Source organism: Tinamus guttatus, unplaced genomic scaffold, assembly GCF_059628265.1.
Source record: "Tinamus guttatus ecotype Peru unplaced genomic scaffold, ASM5962826v1 Tinamus_guttatus_pri_ptg000177l, whole genome shotgun sequence".
In the NCBI taxonomy this organism is placed as follows: domain Eukaryota; kingdom Metazoa; phylum Chordata; class Aves; order Tinamiformes; family Tinamidae; genus Tinamus; species Tinamus guttatus.
In genome coordinates, this window is record NW_028288711.1 from 331,306 (window position 1) to 349,578 (window position 18,273).

The 18,273-nt window shown below is 47.3% G+C and overlaps 1 protein-coding gene across 1 annotated transcript in view; it reads left to right on the plus strand.

Annotated features, from left to right (window-relative positions):
• CACNA1B (calcium voltage-gated channel subunit alpha1 B) overlaps positions 1-18,273 on the plus strand; it is a 272,146-nt gene that overhangs the window by 129,113 nt on the left and 124,760 nt on the right. Inside the window, exons 8-11 of the mRNA XM_088523279.1 lie at positions 7,744-7,859; positions 15,374-15,430; positions 16,144-16,218; positions 18,111-18,167. Of these exons, the coding sequence (XP_088379405.1) occupies positions 7,744-7,859; positions 15,374-15,430; positions 16,144-16,218; positions 18,111-18,167 (305 nt within the window). The remainder of the gene's footprint in view (positions 1-7,743; positions 7,860-15,373; positions 15,431-16,143; positions 16,219-18,110; positions 18,168-18,273) is intronic.

Consider the following 18,273-nt stretch of genomic DNA (forward strand, 5'->3'; position numbering starts at 1 on the left):
GAGAGCACGGGGCAGCGGCTGCAGCGAGTCCAGCAGCGCCGCGGCAGCGGCGGCCCGGCAAGGGCTAGAGCTGCGGGCACGTCGGGAGGCAGACAAGATGACAGACAAAAGGCTCCTTCATTTAAGAGGCTGTGTCCACAGAACAGACCCTGACATCCCTGCCGGAATCATGTTGACACCAAAGCACTGGCTTTGGGTGATTTCAGGTAATTTTCAGGATGGTTTTCCTGGAGACTTACTGCAGCTTTCATGGTTCATGCTTAAAGGCATCTTAAGTCTCCACTGCTGAACCTCGTTTTGGGCACAACCAGGGATAATGGTCCTATTAAACACTCTTGCTGCCTTGTGCTGCTGTCTCCCTAGGGGATTGCTGTTTCCCTTTCTGTTTTGGATCCCTGAGACTTGCCTGCTCTTACAGCAAGCAGCTCCCCGGGAGGGAGAACGCAGCCCTGTTCCGACCTCGTTGAACTGCCTGGCTGTGATTTGCTCTGCTGGGCTTCATGACATGTTTTCCCATCCTGAGGGTTTTTGCCAGATTGAGATCATAAAACTTCATCCCTCAAGACATGCAGAGGTTGGAGAATAATCAGGATGATTAATTTGTCATAATGGCAAAGCATTCTTCTGTCCTCCTTCTCCCTCATTACAGAGACAATCATTCATTTTCCCTCCAGATCTGTTCCAAGTTCACTGTTACCTGCTGTGGTCTCACTTTGGCTGCTGCTAATTATTTGCAGCAGAAGAGCTGCATCGTGAAAAGATATGAGATTCTGTTCTTTTTATTTTTAGTCTTTTCCCAGCTTGTACTCAAAAAGGAGGGGAAAGACAGGATAAAATAAGTTTTTTTTCCTCCCTCTGTTCATTTTTCACCAACCCATTTAACAAAGCTATTGCTGCAAGTTTGGAAGAAAGCCTATATGCCTCTTACAAAAGTAGTCACAGAACAAAGTCTTTCCATGTAAGTGTCCTCTCGCTAAGTTAAATGTCCTACAAAATGTGGACTCTGTGGTTTCTGTGTTTTGAGCTAGTGGGTTGCGGTGGGTTGTTTGTGGCAATTGATACTATAAGATAAATGGAGCCTTTTTTGTTCCTCATCACTGCCTCCTTCAGCTCAATCTGGCCCAGCTGTGGCACTTGCAGCATTTTAAATTGGATCAGGTGGAATTAAACTGAGACCATCACAAATTGATTCTTTTTTTAAAGGAAGACACATTGAAAACTTCCTTTCCACTGTTGCACTGTTCTCTCCTCTCTAGAAACGCGTGATATACTCCTGCATTTGCTCAAGTGACGACGGTGGCTGTGACGCCTGCCTTGATGCTGAGAGGTGGATCTCACAGTGGCACTTTCATCCCTTCTCGGCTGGTTGGGCAGGGCTGGTTTCCTTTCACCCCTCTGGAGCAGTGAAGAGGGAGCAGAAGCCGCTCAGGTGCGCGGGGCTGCCGGAGCCCTCCTCACCCCTGCAGGGTGTGCGGAGCAGTGCAGCCCCCTGCATCCCTCCTCCAGGAGGCTCCAGCTCTTCATCCCATGTGGCCACCCTTGCACCATGGCTGCAGGGTCACAGTGTGGCCAGCTGGAAATGGATAGTGGGATATGAGGGATTTTATGCAGCTGGTGGGACAGACGAGGAGCACAGAGTTTTGTGATCTTCAGCACGAGGCGATCTCAATCCTCTTCTGGGCTTCCTTGTTGTTTAATAGTAGTGTACAAAACTCCGAGCTCTCGTCAAACTGGCTTTGTGGGCAGCAATCTGGGAGAGAAAGGCACCATCTTAGAGCATCTTAGAGCATGAAGAAATTCTTACTGATGTTTGTCGTGTGATTCACCTGCGTAGTGTTTCCTGAGAGACCTCTGCACCCATGGGGTGAGATTTCTTCCATCTCCCTCAAATTGAAATCTTGTGCCGGAGAGGTTTTATAATTGATATATAATCAATACAATCAATTGCCTATGCTCAGTACTGAGCTGGGCTCACTTTTTAGAGGGATTTAAGAACAGTGGTATTTGACAAAGCTCTACTGTTCACATTTGCAGATCAGGAGGTCAGAGGCATCAAATTATATATTTTTTTTGCCTGCAAGTTTCTCTGGGCTTCAGGTTTTTTTGTCTGTGAATGGGGATAACCACAGTTTGGTTCATCTTGAAGCATTTTCAGGACTTACCATGAAGGAGATGTCTGATGTTATTATGAAATAAATAAAAGCTGTGTCCTTTAACCCTCATCTCTTCTCATGCTGTTCGCAGCCCCTCCAGGTGCGAGGTGGCAGCTGAGGACACGCTGCGCCGGCGGGGCTGGGTTTGCAGCTCCCAGCCTGGGCCAGGCGGGCATTGCCCTGCCTCATCTTGCTCTTTTGAGGTTCTGCCAAGTCCTCTGTTTTTCGGTGTGTTGTCACCCTGGATCTGCCCCGGTCCTGCTGCCTCCTGCATCTCTCTGGGATGATACGCTGCCTCCGGATATTTATTCCTAGATTTATTGTTTTTCATATTTTTCCTTCCTGGTCAGATTTTATTCTACTCTGCGTCTCTGTTTCCAGCTCAGTAGGGTGCAACCGGGCTGCTGCAATCAAGGGGCACCATCCGCGCTGGCCTAGCCAGCCCAGCTGCTCCTGACCTCGTTCCTCTCCAGGAGCAGCCTCTGGGGGTGACACCCAAGAGTGGCTGCTCTGAGGTGGCCGGGCCAGTGCGGGGCTGTGGCCGTGTCCTCACAGCAGGACTCCTGCTCGCTGGCAGCTGCACCCCTGGTGTCTCGGGGCACTGAGGGAGCTGAGGCTGGGCCTTGCTAAATTATTCAATCTCTGGGAGATTTCCAAGGGTTTCGCATTCTGTTCATGCTGTTTAGCACAGCCAAAGCTTTGTGTCCCCGTGTATAAACAGTTTTAAAGGTGTTGGGCTTTTCTGGTTGCTTTTGGTAGAGATTTCCCCTTATAAAAGATTTATAACACTTCAGGAAGACAAAATACAGAGATATGAACCAGCAGAACAAATTCTTTCCCTGGAGGTAGAATCTGCTATTCTGTAAATTCTGGGATGCTAATGGGGTTAGCGAACGAAGTGCAAGAATATTAACAAGACAAATCCGTGGTGAAACAAGCAGTGAGGGGCTCTGCAGGGCCTTAGCCAGGGATGGTGCCGCAGGAAGGTGGTTCTGCAGCTGGGGCAGGGCCAGGCACTCTGACCACGCAGCGTGGAGATGACGGGCACCTCCTTTGGAGAAGAGATGGGCTCTAGCAGAGGGGGCTGCAGGTAGAAGGCGGCACGTTGGGTTGTGCAGGAGCGTGGGGTGGCAGGAGCCCGGGAGCGCTGGCTGTGCAGCGCTGGGCCCTGGCCGCAGGGATGTGGCTGAGTTTGGACTAGGCCACAAACCCCAAGGCATCATCACCTTTTCATTGGAAGCGGAGGCCTGAGTGTGAAAGGAAAAAAAAATGAGTGTAAGCTATGTCTCCTTTATATCCCACAGTTTAGTTAGTCTGAGGAATGGTGGGGTACAGACCTCCCCTGTTGAAGCGCAGCCCCGTGTTTCTGTGCGCGCGGGTGCTCCCGGGCTGGGGGCGGCTGGGCGGCGGGCCTCTTCCTTGTGCTGGTAGCTTTAGCCTCCTGGCTCAGCCGCTCTGTTCCTCCACCTGGAGCCCGGGCAGTTGCACATCTGCTTGTCCTGCTGGTCCCTTTTCTGTCATCTCCCTCACTTGAATTTGTCTCGTCCTCTTGGTTCCTGAGGGCTGTATTTTCTCAGGCAGGACTGCATCCCTAAATGCCCTACGTCTTCAGTCTTTCCTTTGAAGCACTGGAAGTAAAACCTATTTTAAAACTGATTGTATTTGGTTTTAGACATAAGTCTAAACATCCTTTTCAGTAAGTCTAAACATCCTTTTCAACTCCTGGGTGTCTTTGGTAAAATCCTTCTGAGGTTTTGCTTCTTTTTACTTGTTCTGAACAGCAGTAGATGAAAGCTGTTCTTTCATTTTCAGATCAGGGTTTTGATGAGAATTGTGTAGCTTATATTGTTCTGAATGAGGAACTAATTACCTGTGTTATTATCATGATTGCTAATCATCCTCACTATTAGTGGTAGCAATGACAGTAATCCTATACCATCTCCCTCCACCACGCGGCTCTCAGTGGGAAATGGTTTTGTCCATTTTTTAAGGAGGAAAGCTGAAGGGCTGAGTTGGAGAGATGTGATTAGGTCTCAGGGCAGACTGGTTGAAGCTGAGCCCGGGAATGTGCTGTAGAGACATGATCCCCGGTGCTTCTGGCTTGGTGCTTTGCTCTCGCCTAGGAATGCTCATCAGAAACCTGGGAGAGAAAGACCTTTTCTTTTTGGTTGCTGGAACACTTTTTGAATTTTAGACTGGGATGGATAAAGTACTTGTAAGGATTTCATTGCATAATAAACTTTTATTTACTCTGATGTTTACTCATGAACTGGCCTTGCCTCTTTCTTGCCTGGTTGGGGAAACTCAAGAGACTAAGTGGTTATTCTAAGATACATATACACTGTAATTTGTTTTAATCTTTCACCTATCAAGGTGACAAGCAACAATCTTGCATTTTTCAAATTTGAAGCATGAACTACTCCTGAGAAATGTGATATGTTTATGTATATGTTCCCCATGATGAACGTCCTTGCCTTGGTCTCTGGTTGTGCCTGCTGTCTCGGTAGGATCAGGTGTTCATGGTTGTCATGTTGTAACTAAACTGCGTTGTAGGTAGAGTGCAGCTTCCCCTATAGCGGGGCTTCCTGTGCTGTGTGCAAGACCACAAACCTTCACAGCTTTCTTCCTCCCAATATATTTTCTTGCTGTACTGAGAAGGGAGTGTTTTGGGGGCTTTGGGAGCAAAGGACAAGAACAGGTGAAATTTCTTTCGATATTCCTCATTCTGGAGTTGACTGAAGTAAGGAGGACCGACTGTGAAGAAAGTTATGGAGGAGGCCACATATTTTCTGCTCAGGTTTTGCTTCTGGTGATGAGGGAGTTTTGTAGATGTCAGTGGCATAAATAGTAATTATGCTGAATAATTGATAACTTATTTTGTGCTACCGATGACTCCTTTTGGGATTTTGGTTGCTCTCATTTAGAACTGTCTGAAAACTTCAACCAAAATATTTATAGATGAAATGCGGTGTTTTGGTGGATTTTTTCTCCCTTTCTTTGAAAATGTTCTGCACATTTCTTGAAATTCTGATTTTTTTTTTCAATTACTTCAAATGGGGTATGCTCTGATTTTTAAATGGTGATGCATACAGTGGAGAAGCATATTTTTATTAGAATATTTCATAAGGAAAAACATAACCTATTGCCAAACCTATAAACCTATTCAGCTTTATCAGATCTCTGGAGATAGTAAGGGCAAGTGTGATGTATTTCTTCACCAAGAAGACCTTGTGTTAACACCCTCCAGCCTTCAGCCCAGGCTGTTTGGCTGGAGCTGCGTAGCACTCGGGAGATGCTCCGTGAGCTCTGAGGTGCTGTGTTCTCCTGCAGGTTCTTTCCCAACTTTACAGCAGTGCCACACATGAGAACCAGAGCCCAGGACTGAAGCTCCTGGGGACTGTGATGGCTCTTTGCTTGACACTGGGACAGACCTGTCCCTTCCCGCAGCTGCTTCTGGTGGGTGCAGGTAGCTGTAACCGCAGCAATGTGGTGCAAAAAGTGCCTGAGTGCTCAGAAACTGCTGAATGTTTGTAACACAAACTGTTAACACAGTTTCTACCTTATTTTATTACCTGCTGAAAGATGAGATTAAAGAGATACGTCCTTGTTAGCTTCTGCTTTCCTTAGGCCAGGCAGGATTTTGGAGGGTATGAAAGGTTTTGCAAACAGAGCTCTCCCCTGAATGCTCTTGAGGGCCGAGGGAGGCAGTGCCGGGGCCATCGCCTCTTCTTTCTGCGCTCTGCAGCCCTTTTTACACTCCTCATTGGGCATTGCCTCCTGCTCCCATCTGGCACGGGCTGAGGCTAGGAAACCTGCCATGAAACAACCCCATCATGCAGGCAGCGTGTCCCCTCCTCCCCACCACGTCCCCCGTATCTGGCAGTTCAAACGCATGTTGCCACCAAGTGCTGTCTGATCTCATTCCTCCCTCTCCAGAGAGAAATCAAAGCTGAGAGGAGGTCTGTGGCCCCGACTAGCAGGCGCTGACCCAGAAATGAGAACATTAGAGAGGAAGCGGGGAGCAAACGAGCACTGCAGCCAACACGGGCAGGCTCCCGAAGCACAAGTGACGCGTGCTGAGCGCCAGGAGAGGCCGTCCGTGCCGAGCGGGGCTCTGTTCTCCGCTCTTCCCAGGATGGGGTCACGGGCTGTGCTGTCGAGCGGGGACAGAGGGGGTTGGAGCTGGCGCCCAGCAGTTTGGCTCATGGCAGCTCTCATGTCAGTAGCTGATGTCTGTGTGCGTCTCCACACTGGGCCAGCCCCTCTTCATGGGTCAGACAGTCCTGCCAAAATAAGCAAAAACATCAGATTTGAAGGGCAGAAGATAAGCTGTGGATATAAAGCTGCTGCCGGACATGCAACTCCTTTCCCCCATTTTTTTCCTCTCCCTCCCATCTCTTACTCCTTGCTGACTTTCCTGGAGGGACATGTGGAAAGACACAGCTGTTGAATGAAGGTTTGCAAGGAAGGACCCAGCAAAGCAAACGTGCCAAATGGGAGGGTGAATGAGCCCATGGTATGTGTAGAGACAAAAGGCTGGCCCCACTTCTAACCAAACGTGGTAGAGGTGGGAGTCACTGCTGCTCCAGCTGCTGTTCAGAAAGGGCCTCCAGAGCCTGGGGCTGCAGAGGCTGCTCCCGAGCTCTGAGTGCGGCGGATGGTGCAGAGCTCTCCAGGCTGCTCCATGCGGACTCCAGCCAGCTTGGGAACAGCCCGGTGCAGGGCCCAGGGCTGGGGCTGCGCTATCATCTCTGCATCATCTCAAACTGCACTGTAGGATGTGCACACAGAATATTCCTGCAAAAGCTGGTTAGGGGATTAGATGGTTCGATGTTTTTTTCCTGGCTTCTGTGATCTGGCTGCTTTCTGACTCTCCTGTACAATACTTTTCTAAGGATTTGTGTCCATATTCTTGCTTTCCATGTCATTTTGGCACGTAGCAAGGTAACTGTTTCTAACCTCAACCCAAAGTATGGGGGATGTTCCACCAGCTTAAAAAAGCATCTTTCCTCACCTGTAGCTCGTTTGACCTTTTGTTAAAGTCAGCTCGAAGCTGGGAAAACTCCAGGCTGGGAGCTCCCATGGAGCTTTCTATGGGGCTGGAAAACTGCAGGACCTGAGCTTGAAGCTGGGGAAAAGAAAAGGCTGCTGGTGTCTCTGTGGCACAGCGGTGCTGTGCTCCTCCGGGAGGATCTGCAGTGGGGAAGTGGTTCTGAGTGGTGCTGGGCAGAGCGCGCAACAGCCTGCAGTGTTAGAGGTGATCTGTGTTGTAGGACTGGATGAGGGCGCCCGGCTGTGCACCAGGGCCTTGTGGTGCTCCACGTCGTGTGGCCACCGAACACAAGTGTGTGTCCACATGGCAGTCTGTAGTCCTCTTTCAAGAGGAGAGATACAGAGAAACGATGGGGTAGAATAAAAGAACCAGCTTGTTGGGCAGGAACACGTAGCGTGCAATGTCATAGTTCCCACTCCCTGCTGGCTTTATCAGCTTCAGAGCTTCATAAATACAATCCGAAAGACGAAAGAGGAGCTGCGTGTTTTCCCAGCCTTTGGTGACATAAGCTTTCTTTTTTTTTCTCTTTCTCCATAGTGAATTTGCCAAAGAACGAGAGAGGGTAGAAAATCGCCGAGCTTTCCTGAAACTCCGTAGACAACAGCAAATTGAACGAGAACTGAATGGCTATTTGGAGTGGATCTTCAAAGCAGGTAAGGAGAGAGATCAGATGTTGTTTTGGTGAGTTTTGTGGCCTGGACAGTCTAGTTTTGGTGAGAACTACGGCTCCCTTAATGAATCCTCGGTGTTGCTGGCCATCAAGTTAAGAGTAGATAGGGATCAGCCAGCACTTGTTGTTTTTGTTGTCAACACTAGAGTTGTCTCTGGCCAAGCAAAATTGAAGGAGATGGGTCAACTTTATGGCTGGGATCAAAGTATTGTCTTAATTCTGCACAATACAAAAAGTGATAGACTGTTCCCCACAGGCTGCACGGTGAGGGAACTGTTCCTTAATATGATCATTTATATTTTATTTACTTTACACAGCTATTTTATGAGCCTCTCTGAGTACCACTGGCAAATTACACTGGAGTGTTGTTCCTATGAGCCACAGAGATCACTTTCATGAAACTTGCCTTGGCGGACATTAACGCTGCTTTGTAATTATTATAACTGAAAATTGCAGTATATTGCAAACCATAATCAACTTTAACAAACACCCAATGCACCTAATAAAAATAGCATCTTTTCTTTTCCTGATTAGCTGAGGACAGAGGTTATTGATAGCCATCCTGGATTATAGAGCAGCCAATCTGTACGGACATAACTGCAGTGTAGCATCAAGGAAACCTTTGTTGCTTGTTTGCTCCCTTGCTTGCGTTTCTGCAGAGCTCGAATGTCTGAGTGTTGTTGAGTGGTGAGATAAATGTCCGGAATTGATACTCAGGTAACTGCTGAAAGGGAGCGCAGCCTCATTGTTGCCTTTTACAAACAGGGAAACTGAGCTCCAGGGGTAGACAGTGGCTTAGCTGCAGTCAGGCACCAGTCCCCTGGCAGAGCTGTGGCTCTCTTCCTCCTAGACTGTGGGCTGGTGTGATACCAAAAAGGCTTTTTATCAGTCCTGGTTTTGCAATCCGTATTGATGCTGGAAGCCTGGCTTACTAAAATGTGCTTGTGCAAATCGTGTGCTCACAGCAACTGACTGCATGCACTCCGTGGGCAAAACTGCCCTGCTGGCCTTCCGCAACAGGCAGCCCTGCCTGGCGTCGGGGCTTCCAGCGCCCACGCGGTGTGCACAGCCGGGTGCCAGTGTTCGGAGCGGCATTTCCACATGGCTCCTGCTGCTTCTCTGCTTTCTTTCAAGTGCTCTGCCCCTCTGCCCACCTGGATGTGGGCCTCTGCCCTCTGCAAACTCCCCCGAGAGAGCACCGAGGCAGTAGCCTCATCAAGGGATGAGGTTTGGATGTGAGGTTTGACAGTGTGGCCAGAGAGGAAGAAGACTAAAGCACTGAAATGTAAAATAGGAGGAAGGAGCAGTGGTTTATATAGTGGCTTGAGCCCGTTCTTTCCAACAGCACTATCCAAGGTGACAATTGAGTGCCAATTGTATTGACAGACTGTTGCTCACTGTGACTGTTCAACAGCAACTGCTCTCAATTAGCTAACCTCACTTCAACCCCTTTAATTCTGTGGCTCTGTAGGTCTACATAGGTTCTATAAGAACCATTCACTTTCCATTTACAACTTGTCTTCTAATTTGCTTACAGCATTTGGACTTGCTTAAATTCAAATTAATTAATGATTGCTCCAGCAGCTGGGGCTGAGACAGACTTGGTTGTGCATGGGCTCTCCTGCCACCTTGCTCTTAGGGCCCCTGTGACTTCTCATCTCTGAATCAGTTTCCCTATCAGTAAAACAAAGATGAGAACTCCCTGGCAGAGATGGAGATTGCTTTGAATCGTTTTGAGGCCTGTGTGCTCAGAAGAGCTATACAAAGGTCATTAGCTGAACTTGTCCAAAAGTTGAGCTGGAGAAGCTATAAAACATACAGCAAGCAGTCTTCTCCAAGCTTTGCATTCCTGTGGGAATGAATGGCTATTGTGCTTGCCATTTCTATTTTATCTAATTACACAGGGTCCAGAAGAATATATAGAATAGGAAAGTGTATGCAAAATGGCCAAATCAAGGATTCATAAAAACATGCTATTTAACACTCTTGAAAATACAGTAGGAATGCAACAAAAAAATTCTTCCTTGTACAACTAAATAATGATAATAAAAGTGAACTTAGCATGGTTGGTAAATCTTTAAATACAAAAGGCCACACGAAGGCTAGCTAAAACTGAGAAATCCAGAGTTTAGAACTTGGGCACTGAAATTTGGCACTGTGCAGTCAAGGGGGATTTGCCATCTCTTTTTACGAGGCCAGGATTTCAGCTGTGAATTCAGTGGGTTACATGAGTGTTACCTTGTCTGGTAAATGTGGGGTGATGGCCAGAGCCAACTGCTTGGCAGAGCGAGAGGAGCAGTCGGAGCTGGTGGCCGTGTGCGTCCAGCGGGGGAGGAATCTCACAGCAGCCCCAGCCGGTGAGATGGCGCTTGCAGGATGCACAAAGAATCAAGGCTCTTGGTATTAACTTGTAATGTTAATACCAATGTATTGTAATGTTAATGTCTGGAAATTGTTGTTATTCATGGAAAATTTAATTTGAAAATCCTTGGAGTTCCAAGTATTAACAATTCATTTGATTAAATATATAGATATAACTTTCTTCTATTTTAAATATACTGCATTTCTGCTACAGTAAGTCTGTCCTGATGCTTCATGGTGGGAGTTATCAGGACAAACTTTTTTTTTATGATTATTACTTCTCTGCTGCTGATGTGTGTTTCATCATGTTTTACCCTCTGAAGAATACAGACCCAGTCTTTTGAATCCCCCCTCTTCTGAAAGAAGCCTCTCCAGGTTTCTAATATTTATAGTACCTGTCTCTGAGCATTTTGTTTGGTCGTTTTTTTTCTCATGTATTTTTGATGCAAGGTAGGAAGACAGGAATGTTGCATTCCAGTGATTCATAAAGAGGCTTTTTGATACTTAATCCAGTTCTTTTTGCTCTGTAATATTTTACATATTCTGAGCAGTTCCTGAAGCTGGAGAAATTTCCTTGTTCTCTGTTTATACGTCAAGGGCTATAAGCAATTTATAACCAAGTACAGTACTTGAATAATAAATTATTCCTTAATCTGTACACAATCTCCCATTTCTCATCAATGATTTTAATTTAGCATTGTGCTCATTGCTTATTGACCACTCTTGAGTGCCTTTAAAGTTTCTGACAGCCTTCTCTTTTTGCAGCCTGAATAATGTTCTATTATCTCTAGCTCTGTGCATTGCATCCGGTGAATGCTTCCGAGAAGATTTGGGGTTGGCCTTTCTTAACCTGTCCCATTTTTTTTCACTGAGATTGTAAACCGTGCGCTCCTCAAAATGAAAACCATGGGTCTCTGTTTTCTCTCTTAAATGCTGTTGCACTTTAGCATGTTCCAAACCTGCACTAATGACTGGTTGCAAAACACCTTTGTGCTGTAAGAATGAAACTTCCTCATTAACCTGGCCCTTGATAACTGACTTTTTTTTTCCCTCCCCTTTATTCTTGTAGTACTATGAAAGGGAAGAAAGAACTAATAAAAAGTGCTTGTGAAATGTTCAAAGATGTGCCTTGGCACACCAACGAGATTTGGATGCCAATTCACCGTTGCTAAATTGACAGGAATACAGCTACGGCCGATACAGAAGTCGGCGTAGCTAACACTTCTTTAAATGTGGATTGCTGAACAAGGAGGCATATTTGGTCGAAGCATTTATGACAAGGTGTTTTAAACCATGACATTCTTAATGTGAGACTGTGTGAGATACTTGATACAGGAAGTCTTAATTGAAAGTGTACTTAACAAATGCCTTTTAACAAAGGCATGGAAGAGAAAGATTAGAATATGCTGAAGTACTGAATTTAGATTAAATTTAGGCTTAAACAAGGAAAGAAGTTACTACCCGACCAATTTCCTTAAAGGCTGAATTGACCTCCTTTCTGGAAATAGGAGGCCAGGTTTGAAGCTTCTACTTTTACCTGTTTCTCTGGTGCATGATTTCTAGTTTCTTTTGACCGAAGCTGAAGAACAAAGGCATAAGGTAACCAGAGGGCTTCAACGATTTCAAAGGCAATTTCATGTAAAAATGCCATACATGTTTATCTTGAGGCAGAGCATGAGCATGGGAAATTGCAGCCCAGCGGAGCCTCTTTGAGAGTGTCCTGAGCAGCAGGAACAGAATAGGGAGGCTAGGGGCACTCCAGGGCCCTAAATTTCCAGAGTCGAGGGAGGGGATCCTGCCACTCTACTCAGCTTGGTGAGGCCACATCTGGAGTATTGTGTCCAGTTCTGGGCTCCACAGTACAAGGGGATGTGGAGCTGCTGGAGAGAGTCCAGCGCAGGGCCACAAGGATGATCAGGGGCCTGGAACATCTGCCCTATGAGGAGAGGCTGAGGGAGCTGGGCCTGTTCAGCCTGGAGAAGAGAAGGCTGAGAGGGGATCTAATCAGTTTATATAAGCACCTCAAGGGAGGCAGTGAGGAGGATGGTGCTGGCCTCTTTTCAGTGGTGGCCACTGACAGAACTAGAGGTAATGACCGGAAACTGAAACAACAAAAATTCCACAGAAACTTAAGGAAAAATTTCTTAACAGTGAGGGTGCCAGAGTACTGGAACAGGCTGCCCAGAGAGGTTGTGGAGTCTCCTTCTCTGGAGATCTTCAAAACCCACTTGCACACAGTCCTGTGCCACGTGCTCTAGGTGACCCTGCGTGTGCAGGGGGGTTGGACTAGATGACCTCTAGAGGTCCCTTCCAACCCTAAGCATTCTGGGATTCTATGAAATGCTGAATAGTGTGGGGTGCAGGTGACACTCAGGAACCCAACAGCTGGCGAAGGAGGGAGGACAGGAGTGGCCCCGCAGTGCTCATCAGATTGGAGGGGGCTGCAGGAGGGCATGGGAGGGGAGAGAAGAGATTTGGCCGATGAGGGGGCCTCTGTGTGCGCAAGCAAGGTCTAGAGGCAGAACAGAGGGAAATGGTCGAGGAGGCTGAATTCTGATCTGACAGTCGTGCAAGGCTGCAGGTGTCTTCAGCTCAGTGAGATTTACAGCAGTATAAACAGCATCTTGGAGCGGGAGTTCTGGGCCAGAAGTAAGGGTTGAATCCTATGGTTTCCTGCAACCTGCAGGATGTAGGTCAGTAATTCCTACAATTCCCATATTGAGACTATAAACATTGGCTGTGTATATTGTTCAGAAACAGATTGTATGTATTATTTAGAAAAAGACCTGTGATCTTAACTTTTTTTTTTGGTCACAGAATGAAATCTTGTGTGTATGTGTGTTTTTTTTTTTCCCCTCTCCTTGCTCTCTCCAGTAAGCTGCTTAAAAGGACCAGCTCCTCCCACCACTAAAATGCAGTGGATAGGGATGCAGAAGGCAGTGCTTCGCACTTAGTCATTTCTTTAGGCACGAGATAACATTTTCTTACCACATGCCACTTCTTCACTTCAACCGATATCAAATTAAGATCAGGAAACCCAGTCCTGTTCCACCTGCTGTGTGCTGAAACAGAGTTTGAGGGTTCACTTTTGTTTCATGTTTGCTTTTGGCTCTGTGCAAAGGCAAGTCAATTTGAAATTGTGCCTTTCAGAGGAATTAAAAAGTGGTGAAACCAAGCAATGTAATCTATGGAAATGATTTTTGCCGCCATTGCTTCCTCCATTAAACTCCTCAAAACTATAGTAGCTATTTGACTGTTAGGCTGCTTTTCTAAAGGAGAGGGGGGTAACCATAAGGTCTCTGCACAGAGTAAAGCTCTTATAAGCTCACGCGTATTCTTTTGAAGACGTTTCTCTTATCTTACAAGGACATGCATCAATTTGAAAACGCTTTTGCTCAGAGACCGAAAGTCTTTCAGTTTGCAGCTAATCAAGTTGTATGTCTCTTGCATTTTAATTCTGTCCGAGTCCATCTCTTTCACACAGCATTGATTCTGAGTGTCACGTTTCTCCTGGAATAAGCAATCTTTGGGAGTGTGTTTAACCTCTCTTCTATCTCCGGATAGCATTAGTGTCATTCCCTGGAACATCAAAGCTATGCGAACCTCAGGTTTCAACTTTCTGTTGTGGAAACAAAGAGCAGAAAGCCCTTGATAGGGCTGGAAAAGACACCCAGATCAGTGAAAAAAAGACCGCAGTGTGCCTGAAATGACAAGGGGGGATAATTGCTAGAGAGACAAAATAGTCTTCTGCGCGAGTGTGATGGAGTCTTCTAATGGATGCTTTTTTATTCACTTTTTCTTTGATACATCTGTGACTTTAATAGTTAAATTCAGGTTTGTATTCTTTGTTTGTTTTTGTTTTGCTTCTGCTGCCTTTTTAATGCAAGTTATTCCATGTAATGTGCTGCTTTTCGAAGCCTATCGTGTGCTATATCCCCAGGCTAAAGAGACGGAATTGGCACCGTGTTTCTCGGAGACCTTGCCTGTTCAGCTTCCCAGATCTTCAGGATAAGGCTGCCTTTATTTTCAGTCCTATAACAGCCATTAATCTTAGTGCAAGGATGCCAGTTGGTCACTCGTATCCTAGTGAAGCCTTGGACAGGACCCTTCACATTTGTTCCGAGACCAGAACTTGCTGATCTGATACTGTCTTTGTCAATGCAGATGTCCTGGTTTTTGGATGTTTTTCAAGCCTATCATCATCCTGTCTGTGCTTCAGTGGTCATAAAGACCATGCAACTTTTAATTCCGTTTCTGCTAAGTGGTCATTTTAGGAGACCCTAAAACCTCCTGAAACGGGGATTTGTCTGGGCATCTGGAGGTCCCTTCCAACCTCCACCCTTCTGGGATTCTGTGGTTCTCTTTTGCTTTTTCCAACGCTCGGTTCTTCCTTTGCAGGAAAGTGTAAGTTCCTGTTTTGGTGATGAGGTACACAGCAACAGAAGATGATGGAAAATGGACAGTGGATGTCTCACATACGCTGCACTGCTTAAACTGTGGTGGCCCAAAATTCTTCCTGAAAGGAACTTTGCCATGAATTTTATTTGGGTTAAGATTTTGGCCCAGTGCCTGTCTGGTGACATTTTGTCATCTGTGGTGCGTGTAGTGTGGCTGACATGCAGCAGCCTGTCTTGCTTGTTCTACCCTGTGCAGTAAGACGCAGATCCATTTCTAGGCTGAATCCTGATTTTGCTGACTAAAACAGAAAAGTTTTAATGGAACTGGAGCATCTTTCGCTCCTCGAGCAGTATCTCCAAGGTGGCTGGGCAGGAGGCCCAAGTCCTCTGTGGAGCTGGCTCTGAAGAAGGGTTCTTGCTCTCCAGAAATCCCTAGTGGGTGATAGCTGGGGGTAGAAACTGGAGAGGATGGCTCACTGTGAAGAGGGAAATCATTGAGGACATGTGCTACAGTCTTTTACTTACCTCCTTCCCTTGTGCAAGAGGGGCATAGGGCAAGAAACACAATTCTATGAACCTCCTCCTCTTCCCCTGTGGAAGCTCAGTGTGATGGGGTGATACAACAGGAGGAGGTTGGTGGAGTAGGAATAAACATCTGCGTGCTGCATCCAGCTTGGATGGGTTTGGGATGGGAATGAGAGAAACTCAAAGCTGAGCCTTCCTCTTTTTCCTTTCACAGAAGAGGTGATGCTGGCAGAGGAAGACAAGAATGCAGAAGAGAAGTCTCCTCTGGATGGTAGGTTGCTTTGCTGTGCAGTTGTCCTGTGCTCTGTGAGAGGTTTGTGCTGTACGCTGACCTGGTTTTCCGTGGAAACCAAGAGGGTGTGAGGAACGCGCTTGTGCATGCGCTTGGAATAAGCTGGGATAGAGAGTCCCTTTTCTTGGGTCTTTCGAGGTTTTAGGTGGATATGAACAGTTATGAGATGCATCGTTTTGGGATGGGGATCTGCCCTGGGGGTCTGCAGAGTCCCTGGGCTGTCTGTGGGACTGCGCCATGATCGGGGCACCTGTGGGCCACATCTGCTCGCAGGCTGTGGAGGGGATAGGCCTCAGAGTGGATGCCAGGAGAGAAACCCATGGACACCGAGCAGGCAGGGCTCTAAATCGAGGCTTCCAAAAGGATTTGACTAAGAGACCAAGACTTAAGACCCCTGTTACCTGTAAGCAGTAAGACATAACAGGGTGTGGTGATCCTGTTTCACGACGTGTGACCTCAGCATTCAGGGTGACTGGAGGTGCTAAGCTTTGAGGCAGGTGTCAGGAGAACGTGGCCGTGGTTCTCCCTGCACCTCGAGACTGCTGAGCTCTTAGGATATGACAGTCAGTCAAAGTTCAGTTAAAGATTCTTCCCTCTCCCTTTTCTGACCATCTTTCGTCCTCCCATGTCTCCTCCTTTCCCCTCCCCTCCCTTTCCCTCCTCTTTTTTTTTCTCCTCCCATTCACTGTCAGGGAGGGCCGCCTCGGAAGGGCCGATTCAACAAGGCACGGCACCGGCAGAGACTAGCAGCGGCAGCAGCTACAACAGTGAGTGGATTGCAAACCAACAGGGGCCAGGCGGCCCCACGGGGCACTACTGCTTCCCCGAGGGCCTAGGTCACTAGTGGCTCCTGCCCAGTCCTGCTGCGAGCCCCTCGGCGTGGCCACTGGCCTGCCTTGGCCCGGGAAGGGCTCGGGGACGGACGAGCTGGGGCTGCGAGGTCAGGGCCGAGGCGCGCGCGGCACATCTCTGCGTGTGTGCGTGTCCCTGCGTGTGTGGTGGGAGAAGCCTGGTCTCATGGGGGTGTAGCCGGGGCCGTCAGCTTCTGCAGCGAGAGGAGTATCCGGAGGAGCAGTCCGAGAAGCCTGGTGCTGTGAGCAAGCTGGAGGTGGGTAGCCATAGCCATGGAAGGAAGGTTCAGGTATATCAAGGCTGCTTCTATAGCAGAAGCTAGACAAGCCCAGTGGTGGCTCTGGCCTTGAGGCTGACTGTCATGGAGCAGTCTACATCAATGCAGGTAAACTGTCTTGGTCTCCAAAACAATGGGGGTATTGCATTCAAAGTGCCTATGGAGATTGCTCCTGGCACGCTCCAATTGCTGAACTACAGGAGTTTTGTGAGGAGAAGGTGAAGGAAAAAGTGCTCAATTACACCCAGGGAGTGCTGTAAAACTTTAATATCAGAGACCAGAGTTGGTTGTGTCCCAGTGCTTGGGATGGTCCAGGACATGCTGGAATTTAGTAGGACAGATGCAGTCTCATGGACCCTGAAGTTGATATGGCTGGGACTGAGGATTCAGCCAACTGGGTGGGAGAAGAACAAAAGAGGTTATTTGCACAAGATGGATCCAGATCTTGGGTTCATTGTGTCCTCTTTGAGCTTGGAGGCCTCTGAACCTGGATGCCCTTGAAGTGATATAAGCAATAAGACCTGCCTTAGATGCTGAGGAAGAAGTGCAGATGCTTCTCTCAACATAGGGAGATTCAAGTAGGGTGAGGGGCTTCCCTTGGAGGAACCTGAACTCAAGGTAGTTGCTACAGAGTGAATGGATTTGCTGTGTGTGCCCACTGGACAGTATGTATCACCACACCATGGGGTGTCTTACTGCTGATAGCAAATGGTGCTTAATTACTGTATGTTTTTAAGCTGTTAGAAAACTGTATCAGCATATTCCTTTCTGATAGTTGTCAAGGTTTGCAGGTAGGTGGTCACGGGTGCAAAGCCCTCACTGTTCCTGGCGTTGCATCTCATGCACCCTGGACGAAGCAGCGCAGACCTTTCTGAGTCCCAGGGTGCAGTTCCCTTTCCCTGTCTAGTAAGATGATGTAATGATGTTTGGCTTCCCTACAAAAGATGCTATAGGACAAAGTGTGTTTTCAAAGAGCTATGACATCCCCAGAGGGAAGGAATCATACAGTGGGTGCTGTTAAGAATGTGTTCAGTGATTTGTAGGAGTTGCTTTCAACATAGCATTTTTGCTGCTTAGGGCATTGCAATATGGTAAACTGTATTGGAACGCAGCAAATGCTGATTTCTTAATGGTGCACACTGTAAACAACATTAATGTTCTTAATGGATAGCAGCACTCATGTCATAACGCATTGGGGTTCAGAATCACTCGGTGACCCTGCCCAGGCCTCTCTTCTGTGTTAAAAGGTCCAGCAGCTTACAGCAGTTTCCCCCGCCTTCCTACATTTGCTTGGCTGAAGTATAAGTACACAGAATTCTGCCTGGAAAACCTTCAAGGATCTAGAGGGTTCAATTAAAAATGAAGGCCCTGCAAGGTTATAGATTGACTGATTTGCTACAGCTTAGCCTTGTAAGGCAGCTTCAGGCAGCATTGGGAAGTAAATGCTGGCCCTGGAGAGTGGAGTTGGGGAGGGAGAGAGAATCCACTCTGAATGCTCACGGGGGTCTTCTCTCTTTAATTTGCACACAGTGTTGAAAAGAGCTGCGATAAAGAAGAGCAAAAATGACCTGATTCATGCTGAAGAAGGTGAGGACCATTTCACAGACATTTGCTCCGTTGGTGAGTACTGGCTTTGCATTCCGCTAGGTTTAGATCTCCAGCTGAATGTGTTCATGTTCTGTTTCCTCTGGGT